Source organism: Drosophila ananassae (assembly GCF_017639315.1).
Source record: "Drosophila ananassae strain 14024-0371.13 chromosome 4 unlocalized genomic scaffold, ASM1763931v2 tig00000061, whole genome shotgun sequence".
NCBI lineage: Eukaryota > Metazoa > Arthropoda > Insecta > Diptera > Drosophilidae > Drosophila > Drosophila ananassae.
This window is the reverse complement of record NW_025319038.1, coordinates 4,583,716-4,607,626: the sequence shown is the minus strand read 5'-3', so window position 1 is coordinate 4,607,626 and position 23,911 is coordinate 4,583,716. Positions and strand designations below refer to the sequence as shown.

General features: G+C 34.6%; 1 protein-coding gene across 2 annotated transcripts in view; it reads right to left on the bottom strand.

The window, feature by feature from the left end:
- Nucleotides 1–23,911, bottom strand: part of LOC6506040 — a 239,957-nt gene that overhangs the window by 96,027 nt on the left and 120,019 nt on the right. For both annotated transcript variants that reach the window (XM_014904239.3, XM_044717770.1), the window contains exons 6-8: nt 5,216–5,350; nt 4,720–5,130; nt 4,539–4,666 (exon numbers count right to left, since the gene is read on the bottom strand). In XM_014904239.3, the coding sequence (XP_014759725.2) occupies nt 4,539–4,666; nt 4,720–5,130; nt 5,216–5,350 (674 nt within the window). The remainder of the gene's footprint in view (nt 1–4,538; nt 4,667–4,719; nt 5,131–5,215; nt 5,351–23,911) is intronic.

Here is a 23,911-nt window from a genome sequence, read left to right as displayed (position 1 = left end):
ACAGTATGAGTAGACTTTTAAATAAACATAGACTATCTGGCTGTACAGTTAGTTTTTCAAGATACTTAGTAGATCCACTTAGGTCCAATTTCACCGTGCATAACGCAGAATGTTATAGGAGTTATATTCGCCGTTGCCGGACATAGTTTACTCTGTGCAAACCGCTCGTTAAACTCTTTAATCTATCCCTGGATAAGGAATCTTTCATTATTCCGCTGCATAAAAAAGGGGAAAAATCGACTCTGCAAATTTTGGAGGCATCTCCTAATTGTCGGCAATTCCAAAGCTTTTTGAAAAACTTATCACTCGTTTGACGGGAGGTGGGCTGTACGTATGCAGTGGCAACCGCGCAAAATATTATTTATTTATGTTTAACATAACTTAGAAAGCAATAACTAAAACTGAAAAGATAAAAAATTTTACAAAAGCTGAAAATAAATGGGAAAAAAAAAATATTTGCGATATTTACCTATGAAGATATAAATTAAATCAGCTTGAAACTGATTTTCCTAAAAAAGTCCAACTTTCAAGTATAGTCAGAACTATAAAATTAATTAAATAAAATTTAGCAATAAACTTACCCTTTCACAATAATAAATAAATACGACGCACTATCAACAACTCAATCCGACCGTTGCGATTTACATGTATATTTATTTAAGATTATCGAGACACAAAAGCACGAGACGCACTAATTACGCTGGATTTTTTTTGTTGCAATCAGTCAATGTAAAAACACAAATTGCTAATTAAAATAATATTGTTCATCAAAAATTAACCAATTTTTAAATTTGAGTACTTCAATAAATCTTTATATAGACCATAAATTGGAAAACTCAACTCGAGGTGGGCAGAAAATTTGTCCTACTGGAATGCTGATTTAATAAATTATTTTGCAGGTATAAATTTTGCGGATGAAAAATCCTTTTTTTTCTTTTTGACAATCAGCATATTAATATTTAGACTAACGATATAGATATGATTTTCTCCAATGATTATACCCTCTGTAAGGGTATAATAAACATAATTAATTTTATAATTCTAAGCATGAATAAAAATTAAATTAGGATAGGAGACTTTGTCGACTTTGATCACGGGTCCACTGGGTGATAGTATAGTATTTTTTGAGCTGTATAATATGCCGTGAGATACGCATTCAGGTGGATTTTTACAGCCGCACACTAAAATGAGAATTTTCATTTTCAATAATAATGAGATCTATGAGATCTATGAGATGTCCAATCTATGTACTGTATAATCTTTGCTTTGTACAGAAGAGGAAAGAAAAAATATTTTGTGATAAGAGGAGTCTAATTACTATGTTAGGTTCCAGAGGCTCAATTTCCAATAGTTTTGCCTAGCCCAGCAGTAGCAAGAATGACAGCCTGTATTGGGGCTGTAACGTTTGTAGCCCAATGTGCGGCTGGTGTGGTGACGCCCTCTTTAGGTGTCTGGCGGAAGCGGCATGGCGGCAGGAGGAATGAGAAAAGAGAATAACAGCGGCAGAGGTCTCCAAAGATGTGGGCCTCTATGTAAACCGGCTCTATGTTAACTGCTCTGCGGCTGCTAGATGCTTTGGTTAATCCTTGAACAGCAGAGAAAGTGGTGCGTGTTTATAACTCGGCCTCCCCGAAACCGATTTTTTTGGAGGCCGCAGCTCCTAGAATTTGGTTTAAACTAACCTAAAATGAATCCAACCAAATTTAAGTAAATAAATTGAAGATTTGAAGCCTTAGAGAAAAGTGAAAGAGGAAAGGAAACACTGGGGTATGTGCGGAGGCTTTGGTCCTGACTAGTGGCACTTAATAGAGGGTCTTTATATAGGGAGATCCTTCGCGGATCGCATACCCCACTACTTGCCGAACCAACACCTCGAAGGTGTGGCTAAGGAGAACCGTTGCAACGGTGCTAAGAGAAAGGAGGGAAAAAAAAAGAAAAGATTAAGAGAGCGAACAATGGCTACCGCCAAAATCAAGGAAAACTTTATCCGGATTTTCAGGACACTTTACTACGAGATTCAATTTCGAACAGATTGCTGGCTATATTATTTTTGTCTACTTTTGGTTTGCCCAATAATTTATTTTATCTAGGTTAGGTTATTTCCTAAGTGGTATTATTTTTTTATATATTATTTGATGATTGTAAGAGCCGGTGGTCTATTAAATGTTAGGATTGAGAGAAGAAATTATGTCATATAAAATAGTCACTATGGACCAAAGGGACCTTCTCTACATTTCAATTATCCTTATTTTTCAGCTATCACGCAGAAAACGCTTTCTTCGAGGGAGCCCCGAACCAACGGTGAGTGGAGACATTGGGACATAAAGAAAAAAAACCGTTGAATGTTATCATTGAGTCCTGAATTTAATATTTTGATGTTTGTTGCTCATGGTATGCTATTTTCTTTCCATAAGCCTAAGATCGCTGAGTTCTAGCTTGTCGATCGGAGCCTTAAGCTCGCTCACACTTTGTAAACTAGCACGAATTAAATTCCATTTGCAAAAATAAAATCGTTAATATACACTTGAAGAATAGTTTTAGTTGTAAAGAAAAAAATGTCCAAGAATTAAAGAATATTTAAAAAGGAAACAAGAAATGAATTGTCGTATGTTAAGTAGTTGTAATTTGAAAGCCCTGCGTAGGGATCGTAGAGTGGTACCGGAATTTTTTTCATAACTTTGCGCCGGTAAAAGCACCGCTCACCGATTTATTAGAGCCCAGGAAAAAATTCGTTATGCATTCGAAAACTTAAAGAAGAAGTTATGCTCGGTGCCAGGACTTCGGAGTACCGATTTCGGAAGTCATTCTGGGTACAGTGCAATGCAAGTAAAACTGGGGGATGTCCTAGTGCAGAAGTCGGAGGAGGGGGATGAGTATCCCATAGACTTTGGTTCTAAGAAATTTAACAACGCTCAAAATAACTATTTAGTGATGGAGCAGGAATGCTTAGCGGCAATTGTCGCCATTAGGGTTAGGCCGTACATCGAGGGAAATGAATTCATGGTCATAATAGACCACGCGTCCCTAAAGTGGCTTATGTCCCAAACGGATCTGCATTTCTGTATAGCACGGTTGGGTCATAAATTAAACGCCTTCAAGTTCAAGATAGAGCACCGTAGCTAAAGGCCTTATTTGGTGCCAAATACTCTATCTAGGGTAAACGAGTCAGAGTTGGCAGCTCTGGACGCGTACCATGGACTTTTAGTCGATGTGGAATCACCCGAGCTTAAGTCTAAGGTGTATGCCGAGTTGGTTAAGGGTGTATAAGCTAACCGAGATAAGTGGCCGGATTTAAAGGTAGTAGACAATTTGGTATACCGAAGGATGAGTCATGTAGTTTGCGAAATATTGCACGACACCTTTTGTTGGAAGCTCTGAGCTTCTCACGGATTAGTAAAAGAGGTTCTGAAGAGCGCGCATGATGACCCGTTAGCATCACATGGTGGAGTGCACAAGAGCCTTGAGAGGATTAGGCGCTATTACTATTACTATTGCGCTATTACTATTGAAGACTAAATCAGTTAATAGTATCCAACGGCCGCTTATTGGGGTGGCATCTCAATAGGAGTGGTTCACGCAGTTGTACTATTTGAAGTTCACGGCTTTTTAAAAGCGGTGAAAAAACTAACGGTGGAAGTGGTGGTAAAGTATTTGCAGCAGTATCTATGGCACACATTCGGAATGCCGGAGGTTATTGTCTCTGATAATGGCTCGCAATTAAGGGCAGATACTTCAGGGCAGATAGAAATGAATTTTCGTACTTAAGGTAGTTGTAATTTTAAACCATATATTGACTAGGGCGGGCTGAACCCTTGGGGGACCGTGGGGAGCCCGGGGACCACTGCAGAAATGAATTCGGGTGGTCAATGGAAGGGAGGGTAACGAATGCCAAGCCATCAGCTTGAGCAGAGGAGACCCGGAGACAGCAGGGGCACTAAACTTTCCCTTCTTCAGCTTAACATTCTTTTCTACCTGACCTTTGCCTGGAGATTCTCCAATTATTGTCGGTAGAAACCAAAAAAAATTGTATTTTTAATAATTAACAAAGGCAAATCCTGAGGGGAGGAATGAAAACATCACCTCCTTAGCCGACGAGCCCAAGCCAGGATCACTTTTCAGTTCCAACACCCAGCCTGTATGGATTACATGTTACAATCCCAAAAAAGGATTATGATTAAAACTCTTTAAAAATGGGGGGATTTAGAAACCTGCACCTGCCTCTTACTAAGCATCGATTCTTTACTTTTAATTGAAATTAGAAAAAGGAAGACGACTCGACTATTTTTATAACCATATACAGTATATTAAAATTCTGATAAACTGAACAACATTTTGAAAATGTCATATCTTGCAGCTTACAACTTTTTCAAAAAGTTAATATTAATCAACATTAGTCTGATACTAAAATTCTTATAAGGATCGGTCAATACATATGTTTATATACCATACAGCTCCATTTGAGAATAACTGTATAAAAACTTCGACTCTGGCAGAAAGTAGTTTTCATTTATTTAATTTTTTTTTTTGGAAAAACTTACTTTAGGTCCAACATTTGCAGAGTTCATAATTGTTTTTTCTGGTTTAGTTTGAACTTGACTCTTTATTATATTTGAAGCCTGATTTGCATCCAGTTTCATGAAAATACTCCGCGATGCTCTTCCTAAGCCTGCGAAGTATTTATTTTTCAATCTATACATGAAGTATGATTTTTTTACATACCTGATTCAAAAACATCTGCATCTGCAATTAGGCTTTCATCTTTAGATTGTTGACTGATTTTCTTAAAAAGTTCTCCATTTTCGAATCGAGTTTTGATTGACCGTGTTTCTACCATAACTTCATCATTCGGGATCTTACCCACTGATGTCATACCTTGTTTTGATTCAGCAACAGCCAATTGATACATCTCTTTTATCTTAGCTTGTTTACCCATAAATAGACGTGAGCGAATATTTTGTATTTCTTGTTTTGTCTCTTCTCGTCTTTCTTCTTTAGACAAAACTTTACCTTGTTCAAATCTTGATCTTATATCATTAATGGCGTCCCCCAATCCTACAGGGGTTTCCCTTTTTACTAGTTTGACAGAACGTATAAATTCCACGTCGTTTTCGTCATCGCTTCCAATGTTATCTGCGCAAAATTAAAAAATGTTATATTTTATATTATACTGGTATACCACGCTATAACACTTGATATATACATATAAAGGACTTACTATGTAAAAAATCCAAATCTTGACATTCCTCGGAAATCTCGTTTTTTGTTTTAGAGTCATATTCGAAAACCTTAAATTTTGATCGAACATTAATATTTTGTAGCTCTTCTAGCCCTAGGTTTGGCTTATCAGACGCTGTAAAGTATATAAATGTGTACACATATAAAAATATATCAGGATTCTTATTCGCCTCGAAGAAGTAGCCACTGACTATTAGATAGCCAGAGGCCAGTAAATTCCAAAATATAAACACCCCAGGTCCCAAAGTTTTAGATCACAAGTGCATATAGTCTTACTCTAAATTTAAGGGATTTAAATAATGTTTATAGAAAATAAAAACAGCAAAGGAAAAAAAAATCGGGCAGAGCCGAAATTAATATACCCTCGTTAAGCTATGAAGCATTTTATGTTATTGGATGTATTTCGGATCGGATATAGAGCGCCCCTACAAGGTTGTTTTAATTTCGATCGATCAGTAATATGCCAGCTACCTATTCCTTCTATACTGCGTGCAAAGGAAAGAAGGATGTGTGAAAAGTTTGAAGCTTTAATACTGAGAGACTAGTTTGCGACAGACATGCTTGTTTCTACATAGTAGTTGATTTTGATAAAAATTATTTATTATTTATAGGATCAGAAAAGTCTCCTTCACTCAACAAGACGGTGCACCATGCCACACTGCAAGCGCAACAATTGCATTTCTGCAACGAAAATTCCCGGGACGTCTGGTGTCAAAAAGAGGCGACATTGATTGGTCACCCAGATCAGCTGACCGTCTGTCCGTCTGGTTGTGTGTCTGTCTGTCTGATTATCTATCGAGTTCAAACTTTGCACACATCCTTCTTTCCTTTTCAGGCAGTATATAAGTCGGAACGGCCGGGATCGGTCAACTACATCCTTTAGCTGCCATATCACTGTGGGCGGCAGTTCACGAAGTGACGACATGCCTTTGCGTACGCGAGGAGACTCTATATATAGCCGAAGAATTAAAAATTTTCTCTAGGCATCCGATCTAAACAAATTATACACCAATAAAAGGGTATTGATTTAATTAGATAATTTTTGTCCAAACAAAAAATTAGGGTGAAAGTAAAAAAACTTGTCCAAACAAAAAATTAGGGTGAAAGTAAAAAAACTTTTAATCACTAAATTGGGGCTGGTAGAGAAATTCCCCAGATAGATATATTCGCATTCTACTCCTACTCGATTGGTAACTCAACCCACCCAATCCGACATTTCTTACAGAAGTTATTCAAGAAATTACATTTTTAGAGCTTTTATCCAAATGAAAGAAGTTTGTCTGTTTGCACTATTTTTTGCTTGGCCAACCTAAAAAAAAATGGAGATGTTTGTTGTCCCTAGACACACATTGTTTTTTTAATTTTTTAACGTAAGCTTAAGGTATTTCAAAAAGTTGTTGAATAAAATATGCTCATATGATAGTAACAAACATCTCCAATTTTTTTCAGGATGGCCAAGAAAAAAATAGTGCAAACACACAAACTGCTAACGAAACAGGAGTGAATGAAGGCGAAAAATGATTTACAATAATAATTTACAACATTTATACAAAAATTATTGTTTACTTGTTTATACTTGTTTATTCAAGGTATATAAATCTAACAGGTACGTCGAAATATCAGAGGACAAAAATATCACAAAATAAAAGAAAAACTGAGAGTAATGCGAAAACAGATGAAATGCAATTAAATATTAAAATGGAACATTGAAATGTCAAATTGAATTTGAAAACTGAAACTGAAAATTGAAATTGGAAATTGCAAATATAAATTGAAAATTGGATTGAAAATTTAAATTGAAAATGTAAACTGATAATTGAAAATTAAAAAATTTAGATTAACAAAGAAAACTGAATATATGAATTACAATTTCAAAATCATTTACATTTCTTCAAATACATTTCCCCTTTCAAATACATCTCCGAAAGAGTACCACAGTTGGCCTGTAGCAACATCAGCTTGGGAGCGTATTCACATTGATTTGGCTGGCCCCACTTTTGACGCCATGTGGCTAATCTGCGTAGACGCCTTTTCTCAATTACCATTTGCGGTTAAAATATCATCTACAACAACCAGCAATACGATTGCTGCAAATTTTCGTTATTGAAGGATATCCATATACAATGGTTAGTGACAATGTGCCCCAATTTACGGCTGACGCCTTCGCAGTTTTCGCAGAATACAGCACATTACTGCAGCACCATCCAGCGTCAAATGGTTTGGCTTTGTCCAGACTTTTAAATACTCCGGAAGATAAATTTATCGGATGGGTTATCAGTGCGTGAAGCAGTCACTAAATATCTCTCCTCCTAAAGGTTTACTCCTAATGCACAAGGAAAAAATCCAGTCGATTTGATATACGGTTGATCAGTACGAACCATATTGAGTCATCTATTTGAAAAGCCTCCAATAAATAAGCAAGCAGCACCAAAAACTCAGCCAATCAGCCGGTCTTTACACGGAATCATTCAAAGGGAATGTACGTAGTTCGTACCAAAAATGGCTATATTAAGCGCTCTCCTCAGCTGACCATTACGATGACAAATGTACAGAGTTCTGGTTTGCACCTGAAATCCTGAAACTGCCGTCCCTCATCACACTCATTGCCAAGGCGAACCGTCAGCCGAGATTTCTTCATCTATTCAGCAACCTGTTTTTGATACATCTGAGATGCCAGGAAATGTAACTCAACAACCGAGTAAAATTCAACCAGCAATCACGCTCGTCGGGAATACTTGTTCGCTAACATTATAGGCAACTCTGTAAATTCACAAATAGATGTACATACTTTAATAAAGGCAGTTCGGAGCCACACTTCAGGATGAACGCATATACATATCTCCTTATATGGATATAACATAAAAATTTTTGTTTAGTTTTTAACTGTTACCTCTATATTGTTTGACATTATATGTGGAGAAGACTTTTGAAATCACTTGGGAATTTCTATTAACTATCAACCCAACTTTCCGGAGGTGCAGGCTATATAAACGAGTAGCGATAAACTACGCAGTGCTAAAAAAACACAAAAGTGAATGAACTTTTAAAGTGACATAGTAGGAATTGTTTATCTGGTCGAGTATAACACAAAACCGTGCATGAAATATTTTTAACACCCTAAAAATCTTGATTTATTGTTAAAAAACCGGGTTTCGGAATTTTTTTGCGCTTAAAAATTCCTCAACGCGTTTTTTTAAACGGATTTCAAAATTGCCGGTGTTTTTTAATAGTTTAAGGTTGTAGCTTTTGAAAAATTAATGGATCTGTGATTTTTTTAAACAAAAAGGACAAAATTTTTACACAAGAAACTGAAATTTTCGCCTTTTATTCGTGTTTTTCGGATTTTGACGCTAGTTTTTCGGTACAACTTACAAAAATTCTGTCATTCATGCCGCATATCAATGTTACTCCGGAGGCTCGCAAGGTTAATTTGACTTTTTTTGAGAAAAGCGTTATAACTTCAACAATTTTCATAATTTTTTAATGAAATTTGACTCGTTTTGTTTAGTATTAATGAGACACCATTTATATGTGGCATGAATGACAAAATTTTTGTAAGTTGTACCGGTTGGTATCAGCGGTTCATACCATACTATTCGACAGTGTAATAAAGACGGATACGAACGACCAATCAGTTATGTTACATGTCCAAAAAGCTCAACAATACTCGACGAAATTATTCGTTATCCGAGTTAGAGTGTTTGGCGGTAATATAAACCAATATTCAGAATGTACATCGTTCATTCCTCCTTCAAAGTACTCACCGACCATGAAAGTTTAACTTTGTTGGCCATGAAATTGCAAGGATACATGTTGACCATAGAGCACCAAAAGGGAAGTGAAAATGTTGTGAAAGACCAGGAATACTTATAAACAGGAATGGCTATAAATGTTTCCGATTACATTCGCCAATGTGAGTTATGTCAAACCTGCACACATCCCACACAGAAGATAAAAATTTTAATGGGACAGCAAACTAAAGGCGAGTGACCTTTTCAGAGACTCGAATTTATTGGTCGAATTTATCTCGAATTTATTGGTCGAATTTATCTCGAATTTATTGGTCCTTTTGTAGTACTAACAGGGGATATTTAGGCATACTAATAATTTCGAATCACTTCTCGAAGTCCACCTTCTTAAAGGCTGTAAAAAAATGTAAATTTGAGATAGTTGTTAAAATCTTTAAAAAGGATATTTTCGATTATTTTGAAGTTCCACAGGTAATTGTTACTGATATTGGTAGACAACATAAGGGAAACTTATGTTGTTTGGACAAAACATGATTACTCATGGAAAAGATTACAAGCTGTTAGAAAAATTAAGATTAATGGATGAGCTATCCACCACCCTAAAATGAATAGACCAATTTTCCAATAGTCGAGCCGACATTCAAAAACATATAGAAACATACCAACAATCGTATCTTCGTGATGTAAAGCCATCACAGAACATTTGAAATAGGACAAATAATTTCGAAACGGAACTTTAAGACTTATCAGGAAAATAATTAGGGACCTTTCATGCCAAAGACATTTGGACAAAGACAAAGACAAAGATCACACTTTTTCAGCTTTAGGCCGAAAAAAAAATCTTTCGTTCTAACCTGTTTCATTTAAAATTTTCCGTTGCCAAGACTAATATCAAGTGGTATTACATAATTTCACGTGTTCCACAATCGATATATTTAAATCGGAAGTAAATTTATTGTGACTTGATATTGTGTAACTTGATGAAAGTGCAAGTTTTAATTCCGTTTTGATTCTTCAATTTGGCTCGGTCATATCATGGTGAAAGAGAGCCGAGCATGTATAATGTATATGTATATTACATAAATTACATAAGGAACATGAGGTTTTCATGAGGCTTGGAATCAACCCAAGAATTTTTTAGTGATCAAACATCAATGGGCATTGATGTTTAACATAGATGAAAACAATTGATAATAAATTGCATTGATAAAAAACAAATATCAAAAGCAAAGCAACACGCAAGGGAAATTATTTTGCTCGTGCCCTCCAAACCAAAATTTGCCTCGGGCGTTCTCATATCGTTTTTACCCAGCTGGTAAGGGTAAGGTTAGGTGCAACAAGCTTCCGTTGGTGCGCGCCGCGCAGCAAAAATGGTCACATTGAAAGGATTGAAGCAGATGAGAGTACCGATCTCCATTTTCTATTGCGGTCGGTAAGTTTGGCGAGCATCAGGTCCGACTGGGATGTGAGTAAAGAATAATTGATGCCTTTATATGTAAGTGTCACTACACGCGCGAAAGCTTAAACATTTTTTGGATACCAAATTTCAACATCTGACCAGCATTTGACGAATGAACAGGAATACAATTAGAATCCTATTTAACGTTCGTCTGTGGTTAATTATGGTAGCCAAGAGTTTAAAGATGCTAGATTTGCGGATGAGAAAAATCGATTTTTTTTTGTTAAATGCTGAACTCAACAATACAAAAATTATGCTGAACTAAACAGAGACCGACAATTATCAATTTTTTTTTCTCCGCGCAAAATTTTAACTGCTCCATAACCTTTACGCTCCACTAAACCAAAGTCCAGACAAACATTGGTTCCATCACCCACAGTTTGCGCGGTACACCTAAGAAAAGACATTGATCAAATTTGCCATATATTGAAATATGTGGGCCGTGTATTTATGTTGACCATCATTGTTGTTAGAACATATCATTTTTGAAATGTATGTCTACTAACTCAAATTAAACAAGAAAGCAAAGCTAACTTCGGGCGGAGCCGAAGTTGATATACCCTTGCAGTTAAGGTTGTGCCATTTCTGATCGTTCAGTCATAAGGACGCTATAGGATATAGTCGGCCGATCCTGATAAAATTTGGCAGAACAAATTAGATTGCCCAAAATGGAATCCCATCCCATGGCATCTAGCAGTTACCATATCTTTCTTACTCATCCATTTCAAATTTGTATGAGTATTCCAAAGATATGGTAACACCTAGATGCATTTTTATACCCTTGCAGAGGGTATTATAATTTTGGCCAAAAGTGTGCAACGCAGTGAAGGAGGCATCTCCGACCCTATAAAGTATATATAATTAAATATCTTCTTCAAAAATAGTTTGAAAAAATATATTTTTATTTGAGTTCCGTTTTTGATACAGTGTGATTTTTTTTTAAACTGCTTAGAATTTTTGGAGTTTCAGAACTAACTTAACTTTGGGGCTCTAAGTCCCTTTTATAGCTATCCTTGCTGAAGCTTTTTGCAGATCAAAGCTCGAAAGAAGCTTTTCTCTCAGAGAGGCTTTGTTTTCTGAAGGAAATCGATTGAGTCGGAACCTATTACTTGAGGTGTCAGTTGACGTGGAAGACTTTGGGTCTCAATTAATCGAGGTGACAAGAAAATGTGAAATTTCCTGTGAAGTGGATGCCCATTTAAGAATGGTTTGAGCTGTTTAGTTTTATTTCACTTAAAAGGAGTGAGAAAGATTTGAGTCGGGATTCTGTTTACCAAAATATTGTTTTGGTTTTCAATCTGAAGTGGCTCTTAGAAATTGGAAATCTTAAATGAGACTGTTTTCAGCCGAATTGAAAAATTAAATGTTTATGTTTTTACAAAAATTGGAATGATGCAATTTGCAGCTGGATTACGAATTTCAATACAAAAGGCTTCAGCTTCGGTTTACAAAATTGGTTTACAAAATTTACTGATATACACTTAAAGAAATTTTGTTGATATGTTACTTCCCCATCCTTAAGAATTTAGCCTGTCCTCAGGCGGTTAGTTTGGGGTATAACTGTAGGTCATGTTCTTTATTCTCTGAACTTATAGTTTCTTCTTCGGGAGTTATAACCTTTTGTTTTTTATAATTAATTATTATCCTTTTTGGGATGTTCTTAAATTTATAAATCAAATATATGATTATAATAATAATTATTACTACTAGTAGTATTAGTAAAATTGTTTGAGTTTTAAAATATTGTTTTGAGTGGTTTTGGAATATTTCTTTGGCTACGATATACGATAAAGGTTCGAGTTTAGTTATGTTGTTGTTTACATAAATAGTTCGGGTGTAATCAAGCATAGTATTTGTTATTATTACATCTTCTATTTGTATAGAACAGTTGAATACTTTTATTATATTGTTTCCTTCTGCTATTAGATCTTTATTTATACAATTCTGATTTAACAAAGTTTTTGGTAAATTCCATGTTATTATAATGTTGGGTTCAATATAATTTAATTCGAAGTTCTTGTACATTTTTGTATATCTACATTCTGTATTTGTTTGTCTTAAGAGACCTATTATACATTTATTATTTACTATTTCTTTTGTTTTTACTTTAAAGACTTGCTGATTTTTTATGTAATATTTATCATGCAATGTTTCGGTTATTATATTCTGATTCTGATCCGGATACGGTAAAATTTTGTAAATGGGGGTTTTAATAATAGTACGAGGAATATGAGAAATTATCAATATTTCGTTAGTATTAACTTGTAACCAAGTAGATGTTTTAATATTTAACAATTTTTCTGAATTAATATGTTTAAGCGGGTCATGTTTTAGGAGCTTTGGGTTGAATATGCCTAATCTTGTAAATTGCATTCCTAATTCAATGTCTTCTATGTACTCTGTAAATTCTTGTAAATTGAAAATAAGGATTGCTAACCTTTGGTTTTCATTTTGGTTTTCATTTAAACGATTTACTGTTTCTATTCCTTTATTAATTGCATCAATAACTTTATTTAATTCGTTGATCTGTATACTATTTTCGGACAAGTTATCAATTTTTGATTCTAATTCTTCCCTATCTTGTTGATCCAATGTGCCAAATAAATATTTATAAAAGGTACCTACAAAATTTGCAAGTCCTCTTTTGTTTCGTTGAGCAATTTTTATTCCATTCATTTCTCTATTTAATTTTTCTTTTAGATATTGAATTTGATCCAAATGTTCAAATTCTCGTGTTTGTTCCATTAGATTTTTATAAGTTTGTTCAGTTTTAGTTAAATTGACTGTGAGACAATGATATTCATAATTAGTGGGAAGATCTATGTTACCTGTTTGGAAAATTAAGTATCCATTTTTTGCTTGAATTGGATTGATATCTATGTTCTGACACATGGCGTGATATATAAGACATAATAAAGTTATTATATAAAAGATAATTTTATTAAGCTGGGTTGTCTTCCGGTGGAAATCTGGAGTTATTATATTTGCTGGTATTAATTTTCTTTTTCTTTTTAAATTTCGATTTATAGTGTGTGATTTCTCTACCTCTATTTTTTTCTACATAATGTTTTTCGTCAGTTTGTGTAATTTGGCCTGTCTTCCTAAAAGGATTTGTTGTTTTAGATTTTATAAGTGGAGCTTGTCTATACCTAGTATCAATATCGAATGTATGACGATTTTTATTAAGCTTGTTTATTTTCTTTATTTTATTCACTTGAATATTATAACTTGGAGTTCCGGCGAAAATAAAAATGTCTGCTGGTGTTCTACCTGTAGAGCTATGTTTTGTTTTATGATTATAAATATAAACGATTGTTTCAAATTTAGTAATTATATTTTCAGGATTCCGTTCACAATTTATAATTCTTAATTTTTCATTAATAGTTTTATGAAATCTCTCTATGTCAGAAACGCCATTTTTACTTGTGGTTATAGTTATTCTTACATCTTCTGATTGCAGCCAAAGTTGCAATGCTGAGCACATAAATGCAGAGTCTTTGTCGGCTTTAATTTCTTTTGGTTTACCCATTACATTAAATATCATGAGTAATGCCCTTTTTGCTTCTAACCAATCCCTACTGTTGACATTTATTAAAGCAGCATATTTGGAATAAATATCAATGCAAGATAAGAATTGTTTATTATCGATCATGTAAAAATCTATAACATATTTTTCTCTGGGGTTAAAGGTTTCTGGGGTTAATTCAAATGTAAGTTTTGTATCTCTGTGTTCTGTTTTAGCAAGGTTACAAATTTCACACTCATTTATAATATTCTGAATTAATCTCTGATAATCGGGAAAATAATATTTTTCTTTAAAAAGGCTTGTTTGTTTTTCTATTCCTGGATGTAATAATTCTACGTGAGCTTTAAGGACAATTTCCTTGAATTCGGCGAATGTTTGGACATCTGTTAATATTGTACTAGTTTTCATAACTTTGGTTAAGTTGTTTGGGCTGATGATTTCTATATAAGCATTTTGAAATATTATGAAGTCCATTTCACAAGGAAAATAAATAAAACTTTTTTTAGAGCACAAATATTCTTTAATTAATTCTTTTGCATATTCATGGGTCATTTCTTTATAAATTATTTTAAGGTTGGTTTTATGAAAGTATTGGCTCAATTTGACTTCATTTGAGTTTCCTCTATGAAATTCAATTTGTCTATTGTAATAGTTTAAAGGTCTTTCCGTTATTTCTATATAATTCTGATTGTCTTCATGTGCACTATGAACTGTTGCTATTGTGGGTAATGACTCGGTATTATCCGGTGTTTCTCCTAAAAAATTTTCTTCTAGCTTCACTCTTGACAGAGCATCAGCTACCTGGTTTTCCTTTCCCGGCAAATATTTAATAGTGAAGTCAAACTCGTTTAATTTTATTCTCCATCTTTGTAGTTTCATGTTTGGTTCTTTTATATTATGAAGCCAAACTAATGGTCTATGATCGCTAAGGATTTCGAATTTTCTACCAAAGAGATAAGACCTAAAATATTTAGTGGCCCAGACTATAGCCAGAAGCTCTTTTTCTATTGCTGAATAATTAATTTCATGTTCATTAAGAGTTCTACTTGCATAACAAATAGGTTTATGATTTTGCGATAATACTGCGCCTATGGCGACATTGCTAGCATCTGTTGTTAAGGAAAATAATTTTTCAAAGTTAGGGTAAATTAAAATTGGGTCTGATGTAATAAGAAGTTTTAATTTCTCAAATGCTTCTAAATATTCTTTATTGGTTGAATTTATAGTGGAACCTTTCTTTAAGTTTACAAACATAGGTTTTGCAATTTTAGCAAAATCAGGTATGAATTTTCTATAAAATCCACAGAGACCTAAAAATGATTTTATTTCTTTTTGAGTTTTTGGTATTGGAAATTTTTGTATTGCCTCAATTTTTTGGGGGTTTGGCTTTATTCCTTCTGTTGTTATTATATGTAATGTCCATTTTTAGTAGAAAAAGCTGTTTTTGAAATAGAATTTTCATCCATTTGAATTTGATGGAAACCCTTGGCAAGGTCAATTGTTGTAAAATATTGACACTTTCCAAGTTTGTCAAGTATTTCATCCATAACTGGTATCGGATACTTATCATCAATAGTTATTTCATTTAGACTTCGATAGTCTATTACTATTCGAAATTTCTTTTTACCTGATGCATCTTCTTTCTTTGGGACTATCCATATTGGAGAACAATAAGGGGATTTCGATTTACGTATTATTCCCTGATTCATCATTTCTTTAATTTGGACTTCTACTTCTTGATCATAAGCTTGGGGGTATTTATAAGGTTTTTTGTAAATAGGATCTTCATGTTTGGTTTGGATTGAATGTTTTATAGCACTGGTAAAGGTCAAATTTTCACCTTCCCTGTACTGGATATCCCTAAATTCAAATAAAATGTTATTTAATTTAGTTCTTTCTTCTTTATTAAGATGATTTATTCGAAATTTATTATTTTCTTCTAAGTCATTATTAATTGCAAAATTAAAAGATATATCCTCAGATGAAGGTGGACTGAGATAATCTTCCAATGTTTCAATTTCGGAATTCTTGAAATCTTCGTGGTTATATATCATGGAAAAAACAAATCCGCTCAAAGTGACTGTTTCCTGTTTATAATTAATAATTGCTTCACATGCTTCTAAATACTCTCTTCCTATCAATATGTCATATTTTTGCGAAAAATTGTGAACCCAAAATGGTTGATCGATCGGACAAAGTTTACTTGATTTAAAATTTACGGACTTATTTAATTTAATTACACCATTAATTGTGTGTACTTCTAACGTTTTTAATGTTTGTGGGAAATTAAAATAATTTTCTTTTATTAGGTTTATTGAACTTCCTGTATCTATTACACATTTAAATGCGCGATTGTTAATAGTTATTCTGATGTAAGGATTTCTATTTCTTCTATTGGATCCGAGGCTATTTGATGAAAATTTTCGATTTCCATTCTAGATTGATCGCTTGAATATTCACGCTGTCTTTTCACTGGTTTGTTAGAATTATAACCTTGTAAAGAAGATGTTGGCTGTTGATAATTCATAGGATTCTGAGCTCTACCATGATTTAAATTTTGCTGCAATTCCTGTTGAAATTGTTGTTGATTGAAATTATTTGGTTGTCTATAGTTACTTTGCTGATTATAATTTTGTTGATTATTATTATTATAAAAGGAATTATTTCTTTGGAAATTATTATTTCTTTGATAATTTCTCCTATCTTGTCCGTTTTGTTTTGAATTATGTTGTGATTTAACTTTATCAGAACCAGAATCATAACAACCTTCTTGTTGTGCTACTTGTTTAAGTTTACTGACTGTAGTTATATCGTGCCTTGCTAATGTCATGAATAACCTGTCAGGAAGTTTTCTCATTATTACATCTTTTACAGTATTATTCATGGCATTATTATAAATCATTGTATTTAAATTGTTATTTTCTAACGACAATTTGTTTGTTATGACAAATATTTTATATTCTAGATCCTCGACGAACTTACGAATGCTTCCATTGAAAGGGGTATTGTAGAGTCGTCTTAGTAATTCCTCGCATGGGGTTTGGGTTTTATACTCATCGATGAGAGCAATCCTTAGATCGGGCCAATTGGTTGCTGCTGATATCTGTGACACTCGCTGGGCATCTCCTGATAATTGCATCTCGATTGCACTGAAGAATACAGCTGTTTGACGCGGATCAGTTGATGGATACAAATTTAAAATGTATTCGATCCGTCTGATGAATGCACTTAATTCCCTGGTGCTTCCATTAAAATTGGGAACTTGCCTAATCTGGCTTAAAGCCTGATTAAGGTGTAGCTCGGAGAGTAACTGGACTTGTGCTACTGGTTCGGCCATTGTAATGTTCGTATTTCTTATTTGTTTCGGTAGCGGTCACACTATGAAAGCGGGCTACTAATTTATTTTAAGTTTTTGTGTTTTGTATATTTTCGGTAGCAGTCACACTTCGAAAAGTGGGCTACAAATTGAAACTAACACGTAAGTTCTTTTGCGGATGTGAATAGCGATTAACACTCGCGGTTAGTATTAAGGCTGCAGTTGCATTAGCACAAAATACTTCAACGATGTTCTATGATCTCGATTGATCACTGGTCACTTTTACACATCCTACCGGCTGCGCCAATTACATATCTTCTTCAAAAATAGTTTGAAAAAATATATTTTTATTTGAGTTCCGTTTTTGATACAGTGTGATTTTTTTTTACACTGCTTAGAATTTTTGGAGTTTCAGAACTAACTTAACTTTGGGGCTCTAAGTCCCTTTTATAGCTATCCTTGCTGAAGCTTTTTGCAGATCAAAGCTCGAAAGAAGCTTTTCTCTCAGAGAGGCTTTGATTTCTGAAGGAAATCGATTGAGTCGGAACCTATTACTTGAGGTGTCAGTTGACGTGGAAGACTTTGGGTCTCAATTAATCGAGGTGACAAGAAAATGTGAAATTTCCTGTGAAGTGGATGCCCATTTAAGAATGGTTTGAGCTGTTTAGTTTTATTTCACTTAAAAGGAGTGAGAAAGATTTGAGTCGGGATTCTGTTTACCAAAATATTGTTTTGGTTTTCAATCTGAAGTGGCTCTTAGAAATTGGAAATCTTAAATGAGACTGTTTTCAGCCGAATTGAAAAATTAAATGTTTATGTTTTTACAAAAATTGGAATGATGCAATTTGCAGCTGGATTACGAATTTCAATACAAAAGGCTTCAGCTTCGGTTTACAAAATTGGTTTACAAAATTTACTGATATACACTTAAAGAAATTTTGTTGATATGTTACTATATATTCTTAATCAGGATCACCTCCTGAGTCGATATAAGCATGTCGAAAAATCTCTATATATATGCAATTTTGTACACCTATATAGCATATTTTCGTCACTAAAATTGATATCAGATATTTTGGGTTTCGCATGCAGGTTCGTCACCGTTACTTTACCTCGTCAAGAGGTTTTTTTATATGATATCAGTTGTTTTTTTGTATATATTAATATTACCATACTATTCGACAGTGTAATAAAGACGGATACGAACGACCAATCAGTTATGTTACATGTCCAAAAAGCTCAACAATACTCGACGAAATTATTCGTTATCCGAGTTAGAGTGTTTGGCGGTAATATAAACCAATATTCAGAATGTACATCGTTCATTCCTCCTTCAAAGTACTCACCGACCATGAAAGTTTAACTTTGTTGGCCATGAAATTGCAAGGATACATGTTGACCATAGAGCACCAAAAGGGAAGTGAAAATGTTGTGAAAGACCAGGAATACTTATAAACAGGAATGGCTATAAATGTTTCCGATTACATTCGCCAATGTGAGTTATGTCAAACCTGCACACATCCCACACAGAAGATAAAAATTTTAATGGGACAGCAAACTAAAGGCGAGTGACCTTTTCAGAGACTCGAATTTATTGGTCGAATTTATCTCGAATTTATTGGTCGAATTTATCTCGAATTTATTGGTCCTTTTGTAGTACTAACAGGGGATATTTAGGCATACTAATAATTTTGAATCACTTCTCGAAGTCCACCTTCTTAAAGGCTGTAAAAAAATGTAAATTTGAGATAGTTGTTAAAATCTTTAAAAAGGATATTTTCGATTATTTTGAAGTTCCACAGGTAATTGTTACTGATATTGGTAGACAACATAAGGGAAACTTATGTTGTTTGGACAAAACATGATTACTCATGGAAAAGATTACAAGCTGTTCGAAAAATTAAGATTAATGGATGAGCTATCCACCACCCTAAAATGAATAGACCAATTTTCCAATAGTCGAGCCGACATTCAAAAACATATAGAAACATACCAACAATCGTATCTTCGTGATGTAAAGCCATCACAGAACATTTGAAATAGGACAAATAATTTCGAAACGGAACTTTAAGACTTATCAGGAAAATAATTAGGGACCTTTCATGCCAAAGACATTTGGACAAAGACAAAGACAAAGATCACACTTTTTCAGCTTTAGGCCGAAAAAAAAATCTTTCGTTCTAACCTGTTTCATTTAAAATTTTCCGTTGCCAAGACTAATATCAAGTGGTATTACATAATTTCACGTGTTCCACAATCGATATATTTAAATCGGAAGTAAATTTATTGTGACTTGATATTGTGTAACTTGATGAAAGTGCAAGTTTTAATTCCGTTTTGATTCTTCAATTTGGCTCGGTCATATCATGGTGAAAGAGAGCCGAGCATGTATAATGTATATGTATATTACATAAATTACATAAGGAACATGAGGTTTTCATGAGGCTTGGAATCAACCCAAGAATTTTTTAGTGATCAAACATCAATGGGCATTGATGTTTAACATAGATGAAAACAATTGATAATAAATTGCATTGATAAAAAACAAATATCAAAAGCAAAGCAACACGCAAGGGAAATTATTTTGCTCGTGCCCTCCAAACCAAAATTTGCCTCGGGCGTTCTCATATCGTTTTTACCCAGCTGGTAAGGGTAAGGTTAGGTGCAACAAGCTTCCGTTGGTGCGCGCCGCGCAGCAAAAATGGTCACATTGAAAGGATTGAAGCAGATGAGAGTACCGATCTCCATTTTCTATTGCGGTCGGTAAGTTTGGCGAGCATCAGGTCCGACTGGGATGTGAGTAAAGAATAATTGATGCCTTTATATGTAAGTGTCACTGCACGCGCGAAAGCTTAAACATTTTTTGGATACCAAATTTCAACATCTGACCAGCATTTGACGAATGAACAGGAATACAATTAGAATCCTATTTAACGTTCGTCTGTGGTTAATTATGGTAGCCAAGAGTTTAAAGATGCTAGATTTGCGGATGAGAAAAATCGATTTTTTTTTGTTAAATGCTGAACTCAACAATACAAAAATTATGCTGAACTAAACAGAGACCGACAATTATCAATTTTTTTTTCTCCGCGCAAAATTTTAACTGCTCCATAACCTTTACGCTCCACTAAACCAAAGTCCAGACAAACATTGGTTCCATCACCCACAGTTTGCGCGGTACACCTAAGAAAAGACATTGATCAAATTTGCCATATATTGAAATATGTGGGCCGTGTATTTATGTTGACCATCATTGTTGTTAGAACATATCATTTTTGAAATGTATGTCTACTAACTCAAATTAAACAAGAAAGCAAAGCTAACTTCGGGCGGAGCCGAAGTTGATATACCCTTGCAGTTAAGGTTGTGCCATTTCTGATCGTTCAGTCATAAGGCCGCTATAGGATATAGTCGGCCGATCCTGATAAAATTTGGCAGAACAAATTAGATTGCCCAAAATGGAATCCCATCCCATGGCATCTAGCAGTTACCATATCTTTCTTACTCATCCATTTCAAATTTGTATGAGTATTCCAAAGATATGGTAACACCTAGATGCATTTTTATACCCTTGCAGAGGGTATTATAATTTTGGCCAAAAGTGTGCAACGCAGTGAAGGAGGCATCTCCGACCCTATAAAGTATATATATTCTTAATCAGGATCACCTCCTGAGTCGATATAAGCATGTCGAAAAATCTCTATATATATGCAATTTTGTACACCTATGTATATACCATATTTTCGTCACTAAAATTGATATCAGATATTTTGGGTTTCGCATGCAGGTTCGTCACCGTTACTTTACCTCGTCAAGAGGTTTTTTTATATGATATCAGTTGTTTTTTTGTATATATTGATCTTCAATTATTTAAAACAGAACGCATAATATATAGAATATATATATATGGAAGTAACCTCTGGACAGGCGATTCACACAGTTAGCAATACTTTAATTGTAAGGATAAACATCAAAACTCTTTTTTTTTAACTCTATAGATTTTGACATTCAAGAAGGTGGAATAATTAAAAACCTTTCCAAAGACGTAAAGAATTTTTCGATAGTTTCAGTGGCTCTGAAGTTATACGTATTTTTAATTTACAAAGGTTTTGGAATTTCGTTAGTTTAAAAATTTTAATTAAAAATTTGCCCAAAAATGTATTTAAAATCCAAAATTGTTTCGTAGTTGTGGAAACATTACGTCCTCTTGTCCAGAGATCGCTGGGGTGTCTTCGTTTCAGTCTTCTTCGGTTATTTTGATTAGCTAGAGACGCTGCTAGGTGGTTGGGGTGCGCTAAGAGGCGATCGCTGTAGCGACTCGAGTGACGGTTGATCTGCTCTCTAATGGAGGGAATGTGGAGATCATTTGCTAGGGCGTCGTTTCGAACATACCAAGGCGCCATCATGCGAAGCGCTCGGTTTTGGGTTCTCTGCACTTTCATGACATTTGTGTCAGAAGCCATGCCCCATATCTGAATGCAGTGTAGTTGTGGGAAACTAAATTATTTTAACAAATTAACGGATGAGAGGCCTATCCTTATAAGAGTTCCACTGTATAATAAATTATTTAAAAAAAACAAGAAAGGAAAGCTAACTTCAAGCGGAGCCGAAGTTGATATACCCTTGCAGTTAAGCAGAAGCTTATATTATTATTATATATATCGGATCCTATATAGTTGCCCGATCCTTATGAGAATTTCATCATCAACAAAATTTCTAATAAATATATTGGAAACAGCCCCAAGCATCTTTAAAAATAGAAAGGTTGTGCCATTTCCGATCGTTCAGTTATATGGCAGGTATAGGATATAGTTGGCACTGCGACTCAACTGCAAGGGTATATAAACTTTGGCTCCGCCCGAAGTTAGCTTTCCTTTCTTGTTATACCCTTGCAGAGGGTATTATAATTTTGGTCAAAAGTGTGCAACGCAGTGAAGGAGACATCTCCGACCCTATAAAGTATATATATTCTTGATCAGGATCACCTCCTGAGTCGATATGAGCATGTCCGTCTGTCCGTCGGTCCGTCTGTCCGTCTGTCTGTTTCTACGCAAACTAGTCTCTCAGTTTTAGAGCTATCGAGTTGAAACTTTGCACACACCCTTCTTTCTATTGCAGGCAGTATATAAGTCGGAACGGCCGGGATCGGTCGACTATATCCTATAGCTGCCATATAACTGATTGATCGGAAATGCCATAACTTTGGTGTTTTTTAAGTTAGAGGGTTGGGACTTTCCACACATGTTATGTTTGACTAAAATATCTTATGTACAAAATTTCATAAGGATCGGCCGACTATATCCTATAGGTGTCATAGAACAATCGAAATTGGCATAACTCTGGTGTTTTTTAAGTTAGAAAGATGGGATTTGGTACAGATTCTATTTTGGGAAAAGCAATCTGATCTTTACTAAACAAGCTGAACCTGCAATAGATACGTTTTGAAAAAAGAAACAGTTTTAGATAGCCATGACTTTTTGAAAATATGAGATTAAAAACTCCAATTTAATTGAAGAAAATATTGTTTAACCGCCTATAATAAATTCAATAAAAATTTTTTTATATATAGTTTTTATTATACTTCACTTTTTATACTTTTATACTTTTTATTATACTTTTCACGCGGTTCCCACTTCATACGTACAGGCCACCTCCCGTCCAACCGACCGAGGGACACTGCCGCTTAACGTAGGGCTCGAAACGAGGGGATAGATCCGAGATAGTTTAAGAGAAGAGTAAGAGTAAGATATCACGAGGAAGAGTGTTGCACTGATAAGGCGTTTAGTATAAATTATTTAAGATTGTTAGTAGAGCAAAGTGACAAGATGTGGTAGAGACTATTGTAGTCCGAACATACGGACTGCAATGGCTGAGGAGTAGGGGACGAAAGTTTTTAGTCCTTCTACGAGGAACGTTAAAATGTAAGTGTGTTAGCAAATGCTGGCTGTCTACATTTCCATAAATAAAATTATATAGAAACATGACACCCAGCATCGTTCTACGGTTCGTCAATGATGGAAAGTTCATTAATAAAAGTCTTCTATGATAAGAGGGGAGGGGAAGATTTGCATCTCAATTAAGTCCCCTAAGGGTGAAAGTCAAGAAGTTTTTTTGTACAGATTCTATGTGATCTCGGTGTACTTCATATTGAGGACTAGTTGGGAACGATCCATACTCAAGAATCGGTCATTAAATTCTATTGACCATCTTTTAATAAAACCAAGCACACCCATAGCTTTATTAACCATGGTGATATATGCTCGGTAAATTGAAGTTTGAATTGAATTGTGAAATTTATCCAAATCGGATTGAAGTCTAGATTGGGCGCTAGTGAATTAATTCTGAAGACAAAGCTTAATATCACCAGTGTACATAAGTACAAGTGAATTAGTTAAGGCAAATGGCAAGTCATTAATAAAAAGTGTAAAAAGTAAGGGTCCAAGATGGCTTCCTTGCGGCACCCCAGATGTGTGTGACGAACATGGTGAAGTGGATACCGATTGGTATGGCCTAGGTCAGGGAAGAGGCAAGGGGATCGCTTACTTCCTAATCAGCATCACCGCCACACAATAAAAATTTGTTGACAGAGTTAGGAAGGGGGCTACAGTTCTTTGGAAGGATACGAA